This window comes from Tenebrio molitor, chromosome 7 (assembly GCF_963966145.1).
Source record: "Tenebrio molitor chromosome 7, icTenMoli1.1, whole genome shotgun sequence".
In the NCBI taxonomy this organism is placed as follows: domain Eukaryota; kingdom Metazoa; phylum Arthropoda; class Insecta; order Coleoptera; family Tenebrionidae; genus Tenebrio; species Tenebrio molitor.
Genome location: NC_091052.1, coordinates 4,779,942 through 4,799,086, shown reverse-complemented (window position 1 = coordinate 4,799,086; position 19,145 = coordinate 4,779,942). Strand labels below are relative to the sequence as shown.

The 19,145-nt window shown below is 36.8% G+C and overlaps 1 protein-coding gene across 10 annotated transcripts in view; it reads right to left on the bottom strand.

The window, feature by feature from the left end:
• Positions 1–1,280: 1,280 nt before the first annotated feature.
• raw overlaps positions 1,281–19,145 on the bottom strand; it is a 38,903-nt gene continuing 21,038 nt past the window's right edge. For 4 of the 10 annotated variants that reach the window (XM_069054757.1, XM_069054760.1, XM_069054756.1 and 1 more), the window contains 8 exons: positions 6,485–6,594; positions 5,335–5,487; positions 5,159–5,271; positions 4,891–5,102; positions 4,668–4,835; positions 3,205–3,521; positions 2,294–2,748; positions 1,281–2,229 (listed from right to left, as the gene is read on the bottom strand). In XM_069054757.1, coding sequence (XP_068910858.1) covers positions 2,092–2,229; positions 2,294–2,748; positions 3,205–3,521; positions 4,668–4,835; positions 4,891–5,102; positions 5,159–5,271; positions 5,335–5,487; positions 6,485–6,594 — 1,666 coding nt within the window. In that variant the 3' untranslated portion in view covers positions 1,281–2,091. Of the gene's footprint in view, positions 2,230–2,293; positions 2,749–3,204; positions 3,522–4,667; positions 4,836–4,890; positions 5,103–5,158; positions 5,272–5,334; positions 5,488–5,795; positions 5,928–6,484; positions 6,595–6,687; positions 6,732–6,852; positions 7,065–19,145 lie in introns of those variants that run through there. The other 6 variants (XM_069054761.1, XM_069054759.1, XM_069054754.1 and 3 more) reach the window with 5 other exon arrangements.

Sequence of the window (19,145 nt, the reverse complement as noted above, 5' to 3'; positions counted from 1 at the left end):
GTCAATTTTGACAAACAAAATGCCTAATCTAACCGAAAACGCGAAAGTGCTCATTCTTTCCAATTAGAAGAAGAATGGTCGGTCCGGAGGGTGGCCCAGTATTATAACATCGCGAAGAGCACCGTGCAGAGGATAAAGCAGACAATATAATGGTGTTCTAAAATATCAGCGACGTTTTATGTTGTCAAACCGATCCCACCCGGAGCCCGCCCGGAGCCGACCCCTATCCCACCCGCAGTCGCCGGCTCTCCCCATCTTAAAACGCGTGAACAGTATATCTTTGTGGCAAGGTCTCGATTTTTTTCATGTTATGATAATTGTTTGTAATCTTTTTTATACGTTCCAAGATATTTTTTTGTCTTATTTTTTAATACTTTTTTTACAATAGTGTGTTCATATTTTGTGCCTTTTTATAATATGTATTTGTATTATGTAAAATTTTTTGCGACTTTTTTTCAATCTCCCGCTCAGTTCCAAAAAAAACGAATCGTTTTTTAATAAAGTTTATTAGACATTAAAAAAATAATAAATACAAGAAGTGCTAAATTATACGGTTAGCTACAGTTAAATTTCCGTTGTTACCTACGCGTTGAACTACAACGAATGTAAGAAAAAAATGCTGCCAAAATTTACTGTTGTGTAATCGTGAGATTGGAAGGCTTTTAGATTTTCCAGTATAAGAGGGCTTCTTAAAAATACGACAGGCATTAAAACTAACTTCTACTAGGATAACAAAATTATAAGTTCGTTACATTAGTAGATGAGATTCTGTTATTATAAAAATATTTATATTATTTCCTTCTTCATATATAATTATTTCAGGTACTATACATGCCAAAGGAGATGAAATCTCCCGCTTCGTTCCCAAGTAAAGTGTAAACTTCGGCAGTTTTAACAATCTTTCAAACAATAACCAATTAAAATGCACGACACACCTTCAAATACTGTTGTTACTCTCTGCCATGGCTACCTTTTGTCATCAAATAAATCACATGTCATAGACAGTAAGAAAACTTCGCAAGTTGTACTATAATTCCTTCCCCTTCAAAGCTGGCTATATGGACAGTCCAGCAAACGTGACACTATTCGTTTTGTGTTGCAAATTACAAAAATAATTCGCAAAAAAACTCGACAACGTGTTTTCGGTCACCTTTGCTTCGATACTTCCATATCATATGATTTAAATGCATCAAACATAACAAACAGGATATTTGCAGCATCCACACTTTTAAGTACTCAAACACCAGCTTAGACTTAAACCTTAGATTGCACATAACAAATAACATATTCAATATATTATAATATTAAAAACATAATGTATAATAATAAATTACTCTACTGTACAATTAATTTTGTATAAAGTTGTAATTAATAACCTACAAACTAATGAAAAAAATGTGAAGATAGGTATTTTAGCTGGAGTGATGCTTTAATAATATCATCGTTTTAACAAAATTTAACAACTATACTTAAAACACATTCCCTAAGTATACTTAAGTAGCAGCCGTATTTACATTTCAAAGAGGAACTTGACTTTAACATCTAACCATATTGAAAACATTTGGTGTCGAATTTAGCTACCCTTACAGAAATTGTACTATATCATCGTTTCTTCTTTACACTGTACATATTGAAGTATAGCTGTTAAATAAGAAAAGTACACCTTTTTGTGATGACGATCACAACGCTACGATTATTAACATTTCTCTTTTCAGTTAATAAAAATTATTCCACTTTACACTTAAAATTACTTTTTAGTGGCAATCAATCGTGATGTCAAAACATCCACAAAGTTAGATTACTTACAATGATCAAACGAATAAAAAAATTGCACCAAAAAAGTGACCAATAACAAGAAAAAAAAAACAAAAACTCGCCTAAAGAATTACATTAAAACACGTTCATAATAAATAATTAAAAATTTAAAAGCGTATCGTATCGAAAATTTCATTTCACCTGAAACAAGCTGCTTTAACAGGAAGAGAGCTAGCTGCCTTACGAAAACCTTTCAAGAGAGCAAATGACGTTTTTCCTATGTCATGAAATGAAAATTCCAATTCATCAGAAATTGAAAATGAGGTATTTGACTATCTATCTGCTCTGAAACTTGTTCACTACACATTGCACAGCTTCTGCGATGTCTTCAAATACTGGAATTTGCTTACGTTTCGCCATATCCGTTACGTACACTCTCCCTCTGTTGTAGTCTTTGATGGCCTGATCTGACAACTGTTAAAAAAAAACAACACACAATTACAATCCAACCAAACTCCGTGCCGATCCCGAAACTTACAGTTTCGTTCCCGACGACGCAATTCTCTTCCGGCAACGGTTGGATGCACAAAACCATGTCCTTTTCAACCGCGATGTAATGAGCCGCCAGAATCATGGTCGTCAACGATCTCGTATCCGCCGTTACGTAAAACAGCAGCACTTGAGAGCTGTCCATCGCTTGCTTCCAATCTAAGACGTCTTGATCCGTCACATTCTTATTATCTAATACTACGTAACCGTTCGTGGACGTCGAAGTGTAACTTATATTATATTTTTGTAAAGCTGGTATTGCTATTTCTTCCCGCCAGTTTCCCTGCGAGTTCCGCGTCCCTCCCAAAAACACGTCGTACTTGGTCTGTTTGAAAGCATTATTACTGACAGGCTCCTCTATTTCACCGTTCACGTGAGGGCTAACCATGTTACAAGTGTTGTTATTCGTCGAACACTGACGCTGAAACGGTTGACTTGCCCGCACTGAAATAAAACACAAACAATTGATTCGTGTCTGTTGCTACCATGTTTCTGGTCGTCGTGTGTTCACCACTTGAGCAACGAAGAGTTTTCTCGAGAAAACACTGAAGTCGGCGTGGTGTGTGACGTTTGTACTGTCAAACGCAGCGCCGACGACCAAGCGATGAACTAATCGTACAGTCAGTTCTCACTCGCTATTGTGATATTCTTACGTAATTTAGAGGAATTCGTGAAAGTTTCCTTGCTCTTAATGCTCAAAGTAGTGTTTGTGTGTTAGGAGGTATGAATAAAAACTTAAAAGTAGCAAAAAAAAAAACAAAAAACAATGTACAGTGAAAAATAAAAGTGTGATCACTTTTGAACGTCAGCATTTCGGATGGATGATATTAACGAAACAAAAAAAGAAAAAAAGCTAAGAGATCGGGATCGTGTGGAGAAATTTGTTTTGTAAGGAGCTACCTAAGATGTTAGCAACTGGTTCGATAACGTATGAACTGAGCAAATGCCGAGTCTTCAAAAGTGCACACGCCCAATATAAAGGATCTGAAAATCTACCATTTGTCGTGCTCGTATCACAGTTGTCGGTGGTGAATTCGGCCATCAGCATACAGAATAGTTCGAATGATATGCCAGTATTGCGGGAAGCAGTGTAATATTTATATAATTCGTTGGTCGTCAAATCGCGTTGAGTTAATTGATTGAAAGCTTTCAAAAATTTGTACACTTCGATTTCGCCATTCTGACCTCCATAGGAGTCGAAAACTTCTCGTAACTTTCTGCAACAATAATACAAATTAATAACATCATTAAAATCACAGGTGTGCCTACTTCACGTGAGTCAATGTTTGTCTTAATTGTGAACTTACTTTTGCAACACCCTGTACGCGATGAAAATATCTTATTTTTAAAAATTTATTGGTCACATGAAGATGAACTCAACCTGTCTTGGCACAAGTTGCCACAAGGGGAAGTAAACAAATAGAAAAAAAAAATTGATTCATGAATGACTGGGCAACATTTTTGGGACCGTTGGCAATTTTTAAATAAAATTATTCATGCCACGTCCCACATCTCTCTTATAATTAGTTCCACATCAAAATACGAGACACGGAAATTTATTAATACTTTGTAGGAGGCGAGTCCAAACAAATTCGAAACATCCCCAACGAAAATTGAAAGTTAACAGAAGCGTGTCCGTTTGATTGTTAAACATTTATAAGTCGGATTCACTGTCAGATTGCCAAGTCACTGACAGCTTTCGCAGTATGTTACTCAATATGCATTTTCAACGTCGCTTTCAATAAAAGAAAGTAATTCCTCTTTTCACAATTTGAAAAACTGGTACTAATCTGAAGAGGGTTAGATAACGTGATTTGAATTGCAACTGAGTTCGTTCATTATTGTACCGATTGATAGCTTAGTAGTGAAAAAATATTAAAACAGTATTTCCTATTATGAGAAATAAATTATGTAAGTTGGTGTTTTTACTATGTGCATCTAAAGCGGTATCGTCTATTCCATTCTCTAGCTGTTGCTAGCTCTTACAATTTTTATCAGTACTAAAAACAACAATAGACAATCCTGTAATAATAAAACAAACTGTGAGGCAACAAACAATGTTAGTTCAAGATTCCTGTACCCACAGTGTCAAGATAAAAATTACAATGAACAAACAAGCAGATGTTCAGCACATTTAAAGCGTAAATTATTTATATAAACAAAAACTTGTTCAACAAATGTAAATGCACCACTTGTAGTGAGTCAATGGATCACTACTTAATAGGAGGTAATTAGTGACAAAACGCCACGCCCCTTCGTAATTGTGAACCAATAACATACTGAGCTTGAGTTTGTGCTGATGTGACCTAGTCAGTCATCTCATCACTTACTTATTACAGTATGTTGTAATTTGTAGCACCAACCTGAGTTTGCTGGTTAAGTGTTCCTCTGCAGTGATGTCATTGGTGACGTTCCTCAATATCTTCGCAGTACACTGTAGCGCCGACGGTAAACTCTTGTGAACTTCAATACCTTTGCTTTTAACTAGCGTTAATAACGTCGTTTGGCCCTCTACCAAATCTCTATATTCCCTAAAATATAAATTCGTATTTATACCGCAAATGACTCACTTATCTAATGACAAACCTATGTGTGATTGTTTCCCCCATAATACTTTGACCAGGTTTGTAAGAATGAGCAACTACTACGACACATCGACCAGATGCTACCAAATAGGCGACTTCTATCATCCCAACTGTACTTCTCGTTTGGCTGTCAACTACATACAATAGCACCGACGCTGCTTGTTTCGCGTCGTGCTCTTTCGCCACCAACTCTGGTACCCATCTCGATACTTGCTGAAAATTTTCCACATGAAAATATTTACGTCACTTGAAGAGAAACGCAAACTTACCGGATTGTAAAACGTAATACCGTACTTTTGTAGTTCTGGAATCGCGGTGTCGGCTCTCCACGTTGTGGGATTACATGACCCCCCTAAGAATACTTCACAGTTGTTTACACATTCTAAAAATAATTCCGCAATCAAACCAGGTGAAGAAGTACGAGAAACGGTTCAAAATCACTCACTGTTGTTAGCTGTACACTGCTGGATTTTTCGGTGCTGCTTAGAATGTTGATTTTGCATTTCTCTAACAAGGACACAGAACTCTCCAAAGGTGATGTATTTAGATGCCCCATTTCTCCGACCGCACTGTCTGGCACACTTTAACATTTCTGACACTAGAAAAGAATATATTTCTGTTATTATTGGGACAAAATTTTCATTTTCGAAAGCAATAACCTAAATGTCATAATTTTGTTAGGTTATATTATTGATTTTTCGGGTGTACAGTCGCAGTCGCAATCGATGCTACATCAAAAAAAGAAAACTTCAAATTTAAAATTCCGGCTGTGAAACAAATTTAGAAAATTTTATTTAAACTTAACCGTGTTAATTTTATAGAACAAAATGAAAATCAAAGTGTTTACGGTGGTAATTTAATTAAAAAATTAAATTTAGAGAAAAATAAATTAAACAAAACACTAACCAAGAATTGATAAGAATTAAATGTCAATGTTATTATGCACAAAATGGAAAAAATCAAAATGTTTCACCACTGAACATACAAGCTTACTACAACAAATAAATAAATAAAGTGAACTTAAAATAATAGGTAGTTGTGATTCTGATAAATCAAGCGATTAGATTATTTGATATTGCCGATTTTTTTATCCAACCTACCGTCATATATTATTATTATAAATTGTAGCTAAAAATGTCGCCACAAATAATCACCTTACGACATTTATAAAAAAAACTAGGATAGATTTGAGATAATTATTTATTACTTACAAAAGGATTACAGTAAAAGATTCAAGGTAAAGATGTTTTTAAATTTTTTGTACAAAAATTTTGATACCGGAGTGTATATTGGCTTGCATATCTTCTAAATTTACAAATAGATATTCGATCGTTGGCAATGAACAATTTCTCATTCAAAATAAATACTACAAAAACATTAAACTTTAGTGTTCTTACTTCTTTTCAAGTATTATTTGAGCGTCACCAATCTTTGTGCTTTAGAAGAGGTTTCTAGAGCTATTGAATATTTAGCGAGTAGAACAGGATGTTTACAAAACAGAATGTTCTTCAGTAGTGCAGCAATTGCAGTCGGAAAACAGAACCTTTCCTGTGATCGAAGCACACTTGCACACTTGTACATTGAATTAGCCTTACCTTGATCTTTAGATGGATAAAGTTTCATGTCGTTAAAGAAAGCCTGAACGGAATCTTCAGGAATATGGGGGGTGTGTCCCAACCGAGGGCAAATAGCATTGTAAACCTCACTGCAAGAAGATGAATGGAGTCAACAAATTTCTCTAATTCCAGTGGATAATACAAATGAGATAATTCTTAAAATATTAATGAATCCCACACACCAAAAGTCAACGTAATAATCATAACTCATAATTCACGGTGTCGTGTTGAGCTTGACAACACTGTTTTCATTTTCATTCACATTATAGTAACTCACTTCGCATACGTGTAATTTCCACACTACTATTCATTCATTCATCCTTTTGTAAAGACAACAAACTACTCACAAAAAAATTATTAAAGTCACACACAAACGATGCAACATGGCAGATCCCGCTATCACACACAGCACCACAAACATAAACAAAGCCTCTTCGACGACCAAGGATCAACTAAATTCTTAACTTCACATTGCAATCATATAAACACGACGAAGCTGTTTTAGACTAATCAAAAGACGCTTACGCGAAAAAGCAAGAAATAGTTGTTGTGATGGTAAATAATCATGAATAATGATAAGGATGTGGTGAGGATGTATATTTATGCGAGAAATGACTATGTATAGGTAAATAAACGAATTAAAAACATAAATAAACTGAATTATTTATTGTACTACAAAAAAATCTCTACGGAAAGGTTCAGCAAACTATGTTGTTGATTGTTTCAAGACAATTACCAAGCGCGAAGATAGGATTATTAAAAAAGTTTCATGTTTTTTGTACAAAACACGAAATCGAGTACTTAAATTGCTTGTGTTTCTAGATTATTATTGATAATGCGTACGTTGGACAACGACGAAACTGTTGCACAAAAATTATATTTAGCGATGAGGCTCTTACGATAACGATTGTACTCTATAAAAAATAATAGCATTATTAGGTAATTATTGTGCTCGAAAATAATATCTAGGTGTACATCATTTCTATTTTTACTCCGAAGTCCTCCTTCGGAGACCAGAATGACGTCCGTCCAGGGGCAAGGCATGACATCTTGAACTTTCGTGACGAGATTTCTGTATCTGTGCGATATTGGGGCCCCGCAATTAGAAATCGAAGGGAAACGGACGTACAATCGTCTGGAAAGCGCTTCGGCAAGCACGAAACCCTTTTTTCTAGATTCTTTATCGAGCAACCAAAGATGGTAGTGATCACGATGTAAATCTACGGGACCAGATGCCTTTCATCGTGCCGCGGCCAGCGACGTAAAAAAAACTTTGCGTGTCTTTTTTTGACAAGGGTTACACTCGTGGCGGTCCGGTCAACGCAATATTTAACCATGACATAAGCATCTTTTGGGGGAGTGATGTCATGGTACTCCAGGTCTGCCAATAGGTTGAACCAAAATAGTAAAATTGCTGCGCACAAAAAATATTACCCACTTTGTTAGAGGCACTTGTGTCATTTATAAACGTGGAGGTACATTAGATGCAATTAAGGATGACTAAGGCTGATTTAAAAAAAAGGAAATGGGGATCATGTTATGTCACCGGAGCAATTATTATTATTATTATTTTGCCTCGATGTGGGGGGGAGTTTAAATTGCTCCACAACTGTCACAGCCAACAGGCGAAGAGAATTCGATAAACCAGTGCAACTACATAATTTATGTATCAATTAAGTTAACGAGTTGGTAAAAAATTCACAGATCACATTATCTCTTCGTAACAAGCCGTAACTTTTTACTAAACAGAATCCGTTAAGGCCTTTGCAACAAAGTCATTAATCGCTTGGTTTACCAACAAAAGGTTAAACAGTAGGTGGCAATCAATTGAAAAAGCTGATATACAACCATAAATAAATTTGTTTTTAATTATGTGATGCAGATAATTATTTAATTACAGTAGCTAAAAATAAACGCTGACTCAAATAAAACTGGTTCGAGGTTTGATAACAATCAAAATAATACAAATTTAATCCCAACGGCTTTACTAAAAGCTTCAGACAATAACGAAGATCTGAAAAACATAAAAACGTTAATCCTTGCGGTAAAGTAATTTACGGGAAACGTCGAGAAAGTTTGTGTTAAATCTCTTGTATTAAGTAACAGTACACGTGTTTCTTGTGAAAAACGACTCAATTTTCTCTACAAAGCTGATATCAGAAATCTCAAAAGTTGTCAAGATCTCTGAATGCAGGACTGCAGTCAAAAAACCAAGACATTGTTTCTAAATTTATGAAATCAGGACGCTCACATTATGCCTATAAAAGCGTTCTATTCTTAGCCAAAACTGGCTCTTTCGTCCGTTAAATCCAGGAGAACGTCTGAATTTGATCGGAAACCCCGGAGGTAAGTAATCGATATGTTCGCATTTCTTTCTGTCAATCTCCCACCGGATGACGTAAAGAAAGCACGCTCGTCTCGATCGTGACATTCGCAGCTCGCCGGCACCGGCAATCCCACACTATCGAAACCGAAATTAATCCGTCCGTGTAACGTAAACCTGTCAATATCCCTAATTTCTTCGTATTTTTTTCGGATGGCACCCGTCCAAATGAGCGGATCGCGTGGGCGGAAACATGTGTACGAATGCGCACAACCATTAATTAGTCCCAACAATAAGAAGTGTCTTCTAACGTTGAAAATCTAGTTGTGAACGCTTGGGATTGGGATCAGGGACGGGCCTCGATACCAAACCGTTCGAAAATTTAGAGCACTCTGCCAGGAGAGTTATCCTCGCGCTGCAACTTGCAAGAGCCGCCGGACCGCGACACCTCGTCTTGGGATTCGCCGCGGTGGGTGTCAACAGACCCGTGTTGCCTAAATGATGGTTTTATTAAAAGGTGATCTCATTTTTCTGTCATTGCCGATACACAGAGGTCGTAGTCCGCAGTTTGTACGTAAACATTATATTCGAATGGCCACTGTGCATGTCGTATCAACATCCTTCCTTTGTAAATATAGACATGACATCAGGGGCTGGCAAAAGCCACCGGCGCATTTAAAAAATACACCAAGAACGTTGCCCCAGACCGATGATTCCGTCTCTACCATTCGGGGCGATTTTTTCGCACGTCAACTCCATTTATCATAGGATATGCAAACGAATTCCGTCATTGTCGATTTCATTCACCTCTCGTTGATGGCGATCGTCAAAAATGTTCGATAAATCACCGCCGCGCGGTCCTAGAAACGCCGTCTTTCTTCGAGACGCGGCGAAATTTCGCACAACATAGGAAAAACTTGCGAAAATAAACCATTTCTAACATTGGCCGTGAGCCATTTCCTTTGGCCCAAATTTTTACTACGAGCTCCAAGGTTGCCACAACGACAATAATGGTATTCTTTGTTATCCGTGTGACTCTCTCACTTTTCCTCGTGCGATCGCGTCCTCGCTTTAATTACGCGGAAATTGGTGAATTTAAGAACTGTTGATACAGTCGTGCCGGACCATGTGGATGTGGTGTCATCGTTATTCATAGCGCCCCAAGTGCGTAAAATATTCAATGCGTGCGTGAGATTATCTGTGCGGGCGGTTCTTTTGGTCTTCAGCCTAGGATGATGACATTGTCCACTCGCTCCATCACGGCTTGTGGATTAATCGCTTCGCGTGCTGTTACTAATTTATACAATTTACTCAAACAGACAGCGTGGGTTGTTACATTGTTTTATATCCCATTACATATTTTAATGGTGAATTGTTGCTCATTTCTCGCCGTAAATTAAGCGACAATCTTGATTCGCGTCCGATGCAAAAATTATGCAAGTGGAAGGTGTCAGTCACTCTTACAACCCTTTGACAAAGCCCACAACCAATCGAGATTTCCTCGGGGACAAGCCCAGGTCACACTTCGCTTTCGTCGGTTCCTCACGTGCAACGTTAACAATGAACACAAACAATATTAAAATAAAAATGTTTGTTTATGAAATAAATATTTGTAGAGGTCGCTAGACTGACGGCGCGTAGATAAATAGATTAATGAGGTGATTAAAATGATAATGTGCTCATTAACGCAAAATTTACTGACATAATCAATTGCACAAAGCCGATTCGCTAATGACATTTAAAGAACGGATTTCGTTATTATTGCCTTGTGCGAAATTTTTCCAAGGTTCCGATGATTTATATTTGAATCATGTTAACGATAAATGTAAATATGACGAGGATAGTCAAAAATAATCCATTAAATCGTTTCAACATGTTAACAATAGCGTGTTAAAATCAAACATCAATATAATCGGAGCCAACCGCTGCACTGTTAAAACAGACTTTATTACTGAACTTGAGGTGATTCGTCCGAGGTAAAACTGCAAGGTACAACAACGCAACAGTCATCAAATGAGACAACAGAATCTTATCCTCTTATCCTCAGCTGTGAACATCCTAGAATCCTGGATTTTTTAGTATCAATTTCAAGAATCACGGAAGGAATAGCGCGACGCATGGTTTCCGTAACCAGGACGAATCGTTGAAAATTTGTGATTATTAACACAATGTTGAGCGGAAGCTAAAAATCAATCTGTAGTGCCAAGAATGACAACAATTTTCTGATGCTATTTGTGAAGCGTCATTCCGAAGGGACACTCGGTATAGGTTATGATTTATTGCGATTAAATTCGTGATGCACGTTTTGCCATACTCCTCTATTCTAAACGCTTCCTGTGAGCCATAAATCACTCGAAAACGCCTATCTTGTGAGGTCATACTCATATACAGTACGTTTAAGTCAAGTCATTATTGAATCTCCACATAGCCGATAGTGGAAGCGTAACACATTAACGGTCCGAAAAAAGATGTAATTAAACTGGGGAAATTAACACTCGCAAATGGCTAATCTAATATGTTTGTGTTTTCAACAATAGCATTTCAATGTTCATTGCTTACGTAAATAGCGTAAGTGTTGGTGCGGGTATCGCTGTAAATAATCCGGTAAATACGTCTTTATTTCATTGCACTGAAAATTTGTTAACAGTTAAATTACCATATTACACCAATCAAGCCACTTGGCGATTTAGTTGTCCTCCAAGACAACCTGCACGTGTCTCTGCTTATTTAATATCAAATCTGATAATTTTTGAAGGGGGTATTTAGTCGTCCCGAAAACTATGAAAGTGAATTAGTGAATCTGTCATGAAAAATGCGAAGAGCAAGTGGCGAACAGCTGTGATGTCATATTGGTGAAATTGGCAAATGGTAGTGGGTTGAACACGCGATAGATGAGTGAGGTAATACGCATCAATTACTTTTGCAACAAACAAAAGGAAATTGGAATGTGTACGATACCATTGAATGAAAATTCGCGTGTACCGATTGTTTCTTGTTCCAAGGTATCTAACAATAAACTGATTAAAGAGCTTAAAAGGTAAATAAGTGAACCGCCAACAGCGCACACATGTGGAGATAAATATTTAAAGAACGTACCTTTTTCGTATGTTCTGTATATGTTCAAATGGAGATTCCAACATGATAATGTTTGATTAAAGTAGCGTCGAAAGCTGAATACTAATTGGTTTCGGATGAGTGAAAACCGAACGGTACAAAAGTCATCACACTACTGAATTATGCGGTAAATGGAGCTTCCGCTCTGGCTCGTTTTATTAATGAAGACGTTTAAAAAAATGTCGATTAGGTTTCAAGAGCGGAAGATGTAAGACGATCCCTATATAAGGAATGTTATAGGGACAAGGACAACGTGCAAGGTAGGCTGATAAGTGTGTGGGAAGACCACAAATGTCCGGTACACACAAAGATATAAAATGAAAAACATGTTTGCTCGAAAAGAAAATAAACGAGGGAATAAACGGCAAACAGGACGATACAACATCAACATTCGTTCTCTTAATTGATTTTATGCAGTCCAGAGGTGGGAGAAGAATGTAAGCAGCATCATCATCTTGCACCAGACCAACACAAATACACAAAAATCTAGTATTCGCAGTCTTGTAAAACACAAGAGATATTCAGATCAATTCAAGCAAATAAATCAAATTCTTCTCTGCACTTCTCAAAATATCGGCAACCAGATATTTACCAGTCAACGGAAGTTTGCAGAGTCTCCATGTGATAAGACTAACGAGAACGACAAAAAAATCAGGTTACCACAAGAATTACTAAATGGAGGTTACACCTATCTTTCACGAGTTGTAATAATACACTTTTACTTAAGTAACCATTAATCAAAGTTTTTAAATTACCCAACAGTAGGTGTCTACTTCTAACTCTAACATAAATCAATATTTTCCTGACGGCACAACTGCTCCTTGCATTATTTCTCAGATTGTCGAGTAATTAGATCCTTTACCATTTAATTGTTGCATAAGAAAAATACTACAACGGAGATAAAATCAGTGCAATTACAGCAATTATGTATAAACAATCCTCGTTACTATTTTGTACTATTTTCCCACACTGTACTGCTAATTTATTTCAGATTCATGCACGTGTGGTGTAAAAGTTTTGTCACAAACTACAATTTTTTTCGACAGAATTGTGTAGTGAATGGCCACATTAAAGCGTGCTATTAAAAACAATAATACACGCCTAAGGTGTCACGAACAGGTTCTTCTTGCAAGGAACGCAAAATCAACTCTAGGTTCTTTCCAGTAACACAAGACACATATCAAGCGGAAATACTTTGTAGATGCCATCAGATAAAATACCTACATCATATGGAAAATTTAATCCTGAAGCCTGTGGGAAAATTTTAGACCAACGATGCAAAAAGCTCACGAACTTGATCATTCCATAGAATTTTGAAAAAACAATGCGTATCCGGTGTTTACAGTGCGCAGAGGCAAGCCCACTCATTCAGTTCTTGTCCAACATGTTAGACCGGAGAGCAATGGAAGTTTTGCAAAGCAGAAACACATCTCTGAACCCGTCAGATATGATGTATTTTTAAAATCGACAAACTTTTGGAAATTATCGGGGTTCTACAGACTAAATTTCCTTTCCCAACGTCAATAAACAGACGTACTAATTAATGACGTGTTAATGTAATCAAAAGTGATTGTATTACCTCCAATATTTTTACAGCATCTAAAATGTTTCGCAGATTCTGCTGTTAGCACCATTCATTATTTTTAATTGGCGTAAATCCGAGTTCGACGATTGAATTCAGATGTTAATCGACACCATATCAGATTTCAGTGTGATACAAAATTAATTAGCGGATTTTGATGAAAGTGAAGATCATTTTGACGATTTATCAATTGGGCGCGTTTCCGTAACCTGAAACTCCTTTTGGCACCCCTTACGCAGAAGAATCTTGACTGTAGTGTGAGACAACACTTTTCACCTTCATCACTTCCGCAAGTTTATGAGAAAACTACAGTTACGTCAGGATAAAAAATCTGCGACATGTCCGCAAAAGCACTGTTCACGATTTTGATCCATCATCAAAATCCTTGAACACCTCGATGGCAAAAAAATCTAGAAAAACCCACGGCAAAGGATTACATTTACCTGTTCGAATGACGGATCATCTTGGGCGAAAGCTAAACAACCTGGCGCAGTATGGTCGATGACATCATCAATATTTGTGTATTACATTGGCTTTTAGTTGAGCAAAAGTTACCTGTGCTAGATGCCGAATTCGTCATCATCTCCTAATAAGACGCTATTCGCAATTACGCTCCACCAAGTTAATAAACGGCAAATGTGACGTCACCACACGATTATTATGCGTGCCTTAATTATGCGATTACCGTAAAGTAAACGTATCGGTCGGCATAAAATTTAATACGAAGGTATTTTGCGCAAGGTTACTATTCGTATTTTTTCTACGTGGGCGCCGCCAAGTTAACACACTCTTAACCCAGATTATAGGTGTTTCGGTCTAGACCTGAAGATTTACGATGCATCCACGGACTTCCTGACAAACACGTCAAGACAATTTTTTCAAATCAATTGAGTTGACCAAGCAATAAGGAGACTCGCGAAAAACATGCATTGTTTAGCGTAATTAATACAATTATTATATCTATAATTATGCTAATTGGAGACAAACAATGTAGTCTTCGACGCTGTATTGTTTGATAATTATTACTGTTTTCAATGATGAAAAATTAAAAATTCAATGCAAAATTGGCGGGTGTGCTTTCACAAATCCTACTCTTCTAGGTACTGCAACATCTGAACTGAGTCACATGTTGGAATCTTGCTATTGTTACAAAACAAACATTAATCTTCAAGAAACCTTTATAGTAATGTGGACGACGTTAAATGTTCGTTTCACATTTAAGGAAGGGTATTGCCATGAAATGTGCTACAAGCACGGTGCCAATAACGGTGTACTGCAGTATTAATACAAGTACTGGCAATGTTGATTAATTAATTGCCGACAATTATTGTTATTCAACAATTTAAAGTCGTAACAAATGTGCGTTGTGATTTCATTAATCATGTAGTGTTAAGTGTTAACACATCCACCTTGGTTGTTGCCACTGGGCAGAAGTGGTCGCTTTGGAGTACCCACTTCAAATAGGAAATAATTCTCCCGACATCTCTTAATGACCAACATTAACATCATAATGGTTGTTTAAACAATATAATTTCCTCCAGTTGTTCTCACAATGAATCAGTTCTTTTCATTCACCACTTTACTCTATTAGCTTCATTGTCGCGTACAGCCGATTCGGAAGGATAAAAGCCTTATTTATTTGATTAGTGGCGTTTTATATATGAGGTCATCACAGATTCATTCGGGAGTGTTAATAACCACCAGCGGGGTCATTGCGACTGTATGAATTATAAATCCGCTGTTTCTAACCTTTGGCGCTCCAACAAGGTCGCCAATCCAGACGAAGTTGGCAACATTCTTCGACGATTTTGCGATTTTTGTCTTGCAAATAGATCGATCGATAGGTGATACACAATGGGGAGAGTCGATAAGATAACATTGTCAGCGAGCAAAAAGGGGGCCAACAGCGCGACCAATAAATTGTCAAATTACCGCTGAAAAGAAGATTACACTGTCGACACTGGATCGTGTGTAATTAAATGACGAAAACATGAGGAGTAGCAATTAAATTATGTTTTACATCAGCACCTCGCTTTTTACTGACAGTTTCTTCATAATAGTTAATTAAATTTATGGTTCATAAATTGCTGGCGAAAAATTCGACAGGATTAAAATGTTGGTGCTCTTTTCCTGTTCGTATTTATTTGTGGTAATATAAATAAAAATAAATCGATGGTCCCGTCACGTTTTATTTTTACGCAGCATTGGTCGGCGAAGAAAGTGCCGTCCGAACGAAAATAGAACATATTAATATCCATAAATTAAAAATAGAAAAATAGTTGAAATGTACCGAAGTTATACAGTTTATTCGGTATTTTAAGTGGTCACCTATAGAACTAGTTCCAGTTTAATGAAATTCACCTGTTTTCCGAAAGTTGATTTGTGGATGCGTGCTCGCATGATAAACATATGGTTTGGCAGACACAAAAAATATATCGTAAATTAAGCGAGGGGAGTCGTGCCAAGATATCTTCTCGTCCCTCTTCTGTTAGCGAGCTTTAGTAAATAAATAAAAAATAAAGCGCATATCGCACTGATATCTGGAACAACTTTTTTAATCCCTTCGAAGATAAGACCTTTCGAAAGCGAAGAGACAACATGTGTGTTGTATATCTGTAAGTAAGATGAGACAGGAGAAACGAGTGATCAATATATGAACAAGTACTTATCGCAGGATGATGTCACGCACGAATTTAAACATTAACTGGTCCCGATAGTGATAACTTTATCAATTATCAATTTATTAACACGAGCTGCGATAGCGGCTAAAAATATTTTACATTATTGTTATTCCCATTCGATTTTATGGCTTTATTAGGCGCCGAAAGACCGAATATTTTATCTAGTTTATATATAATTCATTGCAGAATTCTATAAACTGGCTTATCAAAAAAGGACATTCGAAAACATTCCGAAGACTGATTGAATCTACATGTAAATTTATTTAAATTGTAGGTGGCGCTAGTGACCGTTTACGGCAAAAATGACCGAACAACTCAACATTAAAAATAGACAAACAAATAAACTATCGCGACGATAAGGTTCAACGGTTTTTAATTTTTGTTTATTCAATTGAGATACATTTTCACAACTGTATTTATTTTAGTGAAGATACGCAACGCCGAAATCGACGCCCAATTCCGATTAATAATGTGAAAATGAGATCTAATCAAATGCTTGATCCCACTTCCTGGAAGGAATGTCAGGAAAAGGAAATAATTATGATTACGACGCGTAGGACGCTCGACCACCGTTAATGATGTGGTATGTGGTCAAGATAAAAAAAAAGAAATTCCCCTTAAGTACGAAGAAAAAATTGACATTTCGACCTTTAGCCTTGCTCGAGCCGAAAAAAGCTGAAAACTGGTAGAACCGTAGAACAATGAATATATGTTGATGTATGCAGGCATAAAAACCAAATATCTACACAAATTGCTCACCGATATTCTCGAAAATTTTGATGACATCACTATCAAATCGGCATAGTAACGGTGGAAAAGATTCTGTTTCAATGGAACCACAAAAACTAGAAATCCCCAAAATTTATTCGACACGAAAACGTTCATCACGAATTTTTTTTGCGGACAAGTCTGTGACAAATTTGTAGACTACAGATGTGCACTTGGAACGTGTAAATTGTCCAGAACGATTTTGCCAAATACTCAGAAGTCAACGTTCAAGTTCGCTTTTACTATATAAAGCTACAGGAAATGATCTCACGTCTAAAAAATGATGGTCACAATCTAAATAATTCATTAAATTTAAATACGCCTCATATAATATCCATTATACACTGTGTTTACAGTATTCTTGGCTATTTCGAACGACCAACGCTACCACCAATTAATTACTCAAATCCGTCACGTCACATCTGCTTCTCAGTCTTGACTGCAAAAAATCGAGACAATGAAAAGAAAATGTCGTTTCGGTCGAGAACTGACGTCGCCTTGCTCTGTTAAATATGAAACTCATCTTCTAACAGTTCTGCCAGGGAAGGTGTGAATGGGTGGTATTTCTGGGACACAAATTAATTATCATTAAAGTAATATCCTGTAATTTGACGTTAAAAATGAAGCCGAGATATGCGCCTCGAGTGTTTTTATATCATCAATTTGTGGCAACAGCATGGCACACCTATTCAACATTTATTTAAACAGTTATCGATGTGATTCCTTTCGTCTGATGTAATAACTGCAATCTCCATTGTTTCGCGAATTTTTTGCAATTTTCGCGAATCTCCACTCGGAATTCCTGAGAAATTCGATCGATTTTAATCAACCTCCAGGGACGACGCTGATATTAATTATTGCTCCGGAGCAATTCGTATTGTCCTAATTAACAGTATTAACAGCCATTAAGATATTACCGTCAACAAGTACAGCATGTTACACGGCTGTTGGCTGACGAAACCTTGCCTAGGCTTTGAGGCGTTCATTCTTTGGACAAGTTTAAAAACCAGATAAGCCCGAGCTTATCTGCTTACAAGTCAAACAGAGAAGAGCGGGACGCCACTGGTCTAACGGATAACCTGCACTACTTGAGGACAGCAGACACAACGACGCCCGGAGGCAGACGATCGACCAGTAAGTTCCTCGTTATTGGAGTCCTTGACTGTTCGAGACTCTGGCAATTATTATTTTAATTTTCTCCGTAAATATCCACAAAATTAACGACTATATAATCACCGAATTTAATGACTAACGAATTCTGGCGGAGTTTTCTCGGTACGATCAGAAGAACGTCGCCACAGGCTGAAGGAATGAAACAAAAACCGTCGAAACGTCATCGAGTTACTCACGACGTCCAGCAGTACAACGCAGTTGCTTGCGTAAGTGGAGTTTTTCGAAAAATCCAACGGACGGAAATTAAGAAAGGACGAAGGAGTCGTCGTAATACTCCCACCGGACGGCGTGTTTTTGTTAGTAAATTGTGTTTCAGAAGAAAATTAAATCATAGCTAATTTCATACCAGGATGTATGTTAAATACAGGGTGTGTCAATGCTGTGAAACGGGAATTAAAGTAATGTTAATGTGCGTGACCGATAAATATTCTTTTGTTAATTATTATTATTAAGACTTTTTTTATCAAATTGTTTAGATTGAAGCAAACTGGAACGAGACTAAAATCAATCATTTAACAGTTTAGATTATGGTTTGGCGTGTTACACCCAAAATTTTTCGACGATCTGATCTACACAACCCATGCAATTTTTTTTAGCAAAACTTGTTATTTGTTCTACTAATGACAAAAAGTACCAGCGCATCGATTCACGCGGGTTCTCTAATGGATGATAAGACGGTAAATAAGGGTGGGTACGGTTAAATAAATGACAAATCGTCTTTAACCAATTAAGTAACCAAGGATTGAATGCATAAATATTTACACTGATCTCATTAGGAAGTTATAAATAAATAGTTACCTAAACCAAATGTCAACAGATTCCATTTATTTTAATTGGCCGTTTAAAACAAGAATGCCGTGTTTTCAAAAATTAACGCCAAATTCTTGCGGAATGTAATAATCGACGGCAATTAGTAAAACTGTCGATAATGACACTTTTTTGTCCAAGTTTATAAGTTATGCATCCACTTCCTTTTGTACCGATGTGTTCACTAACAAA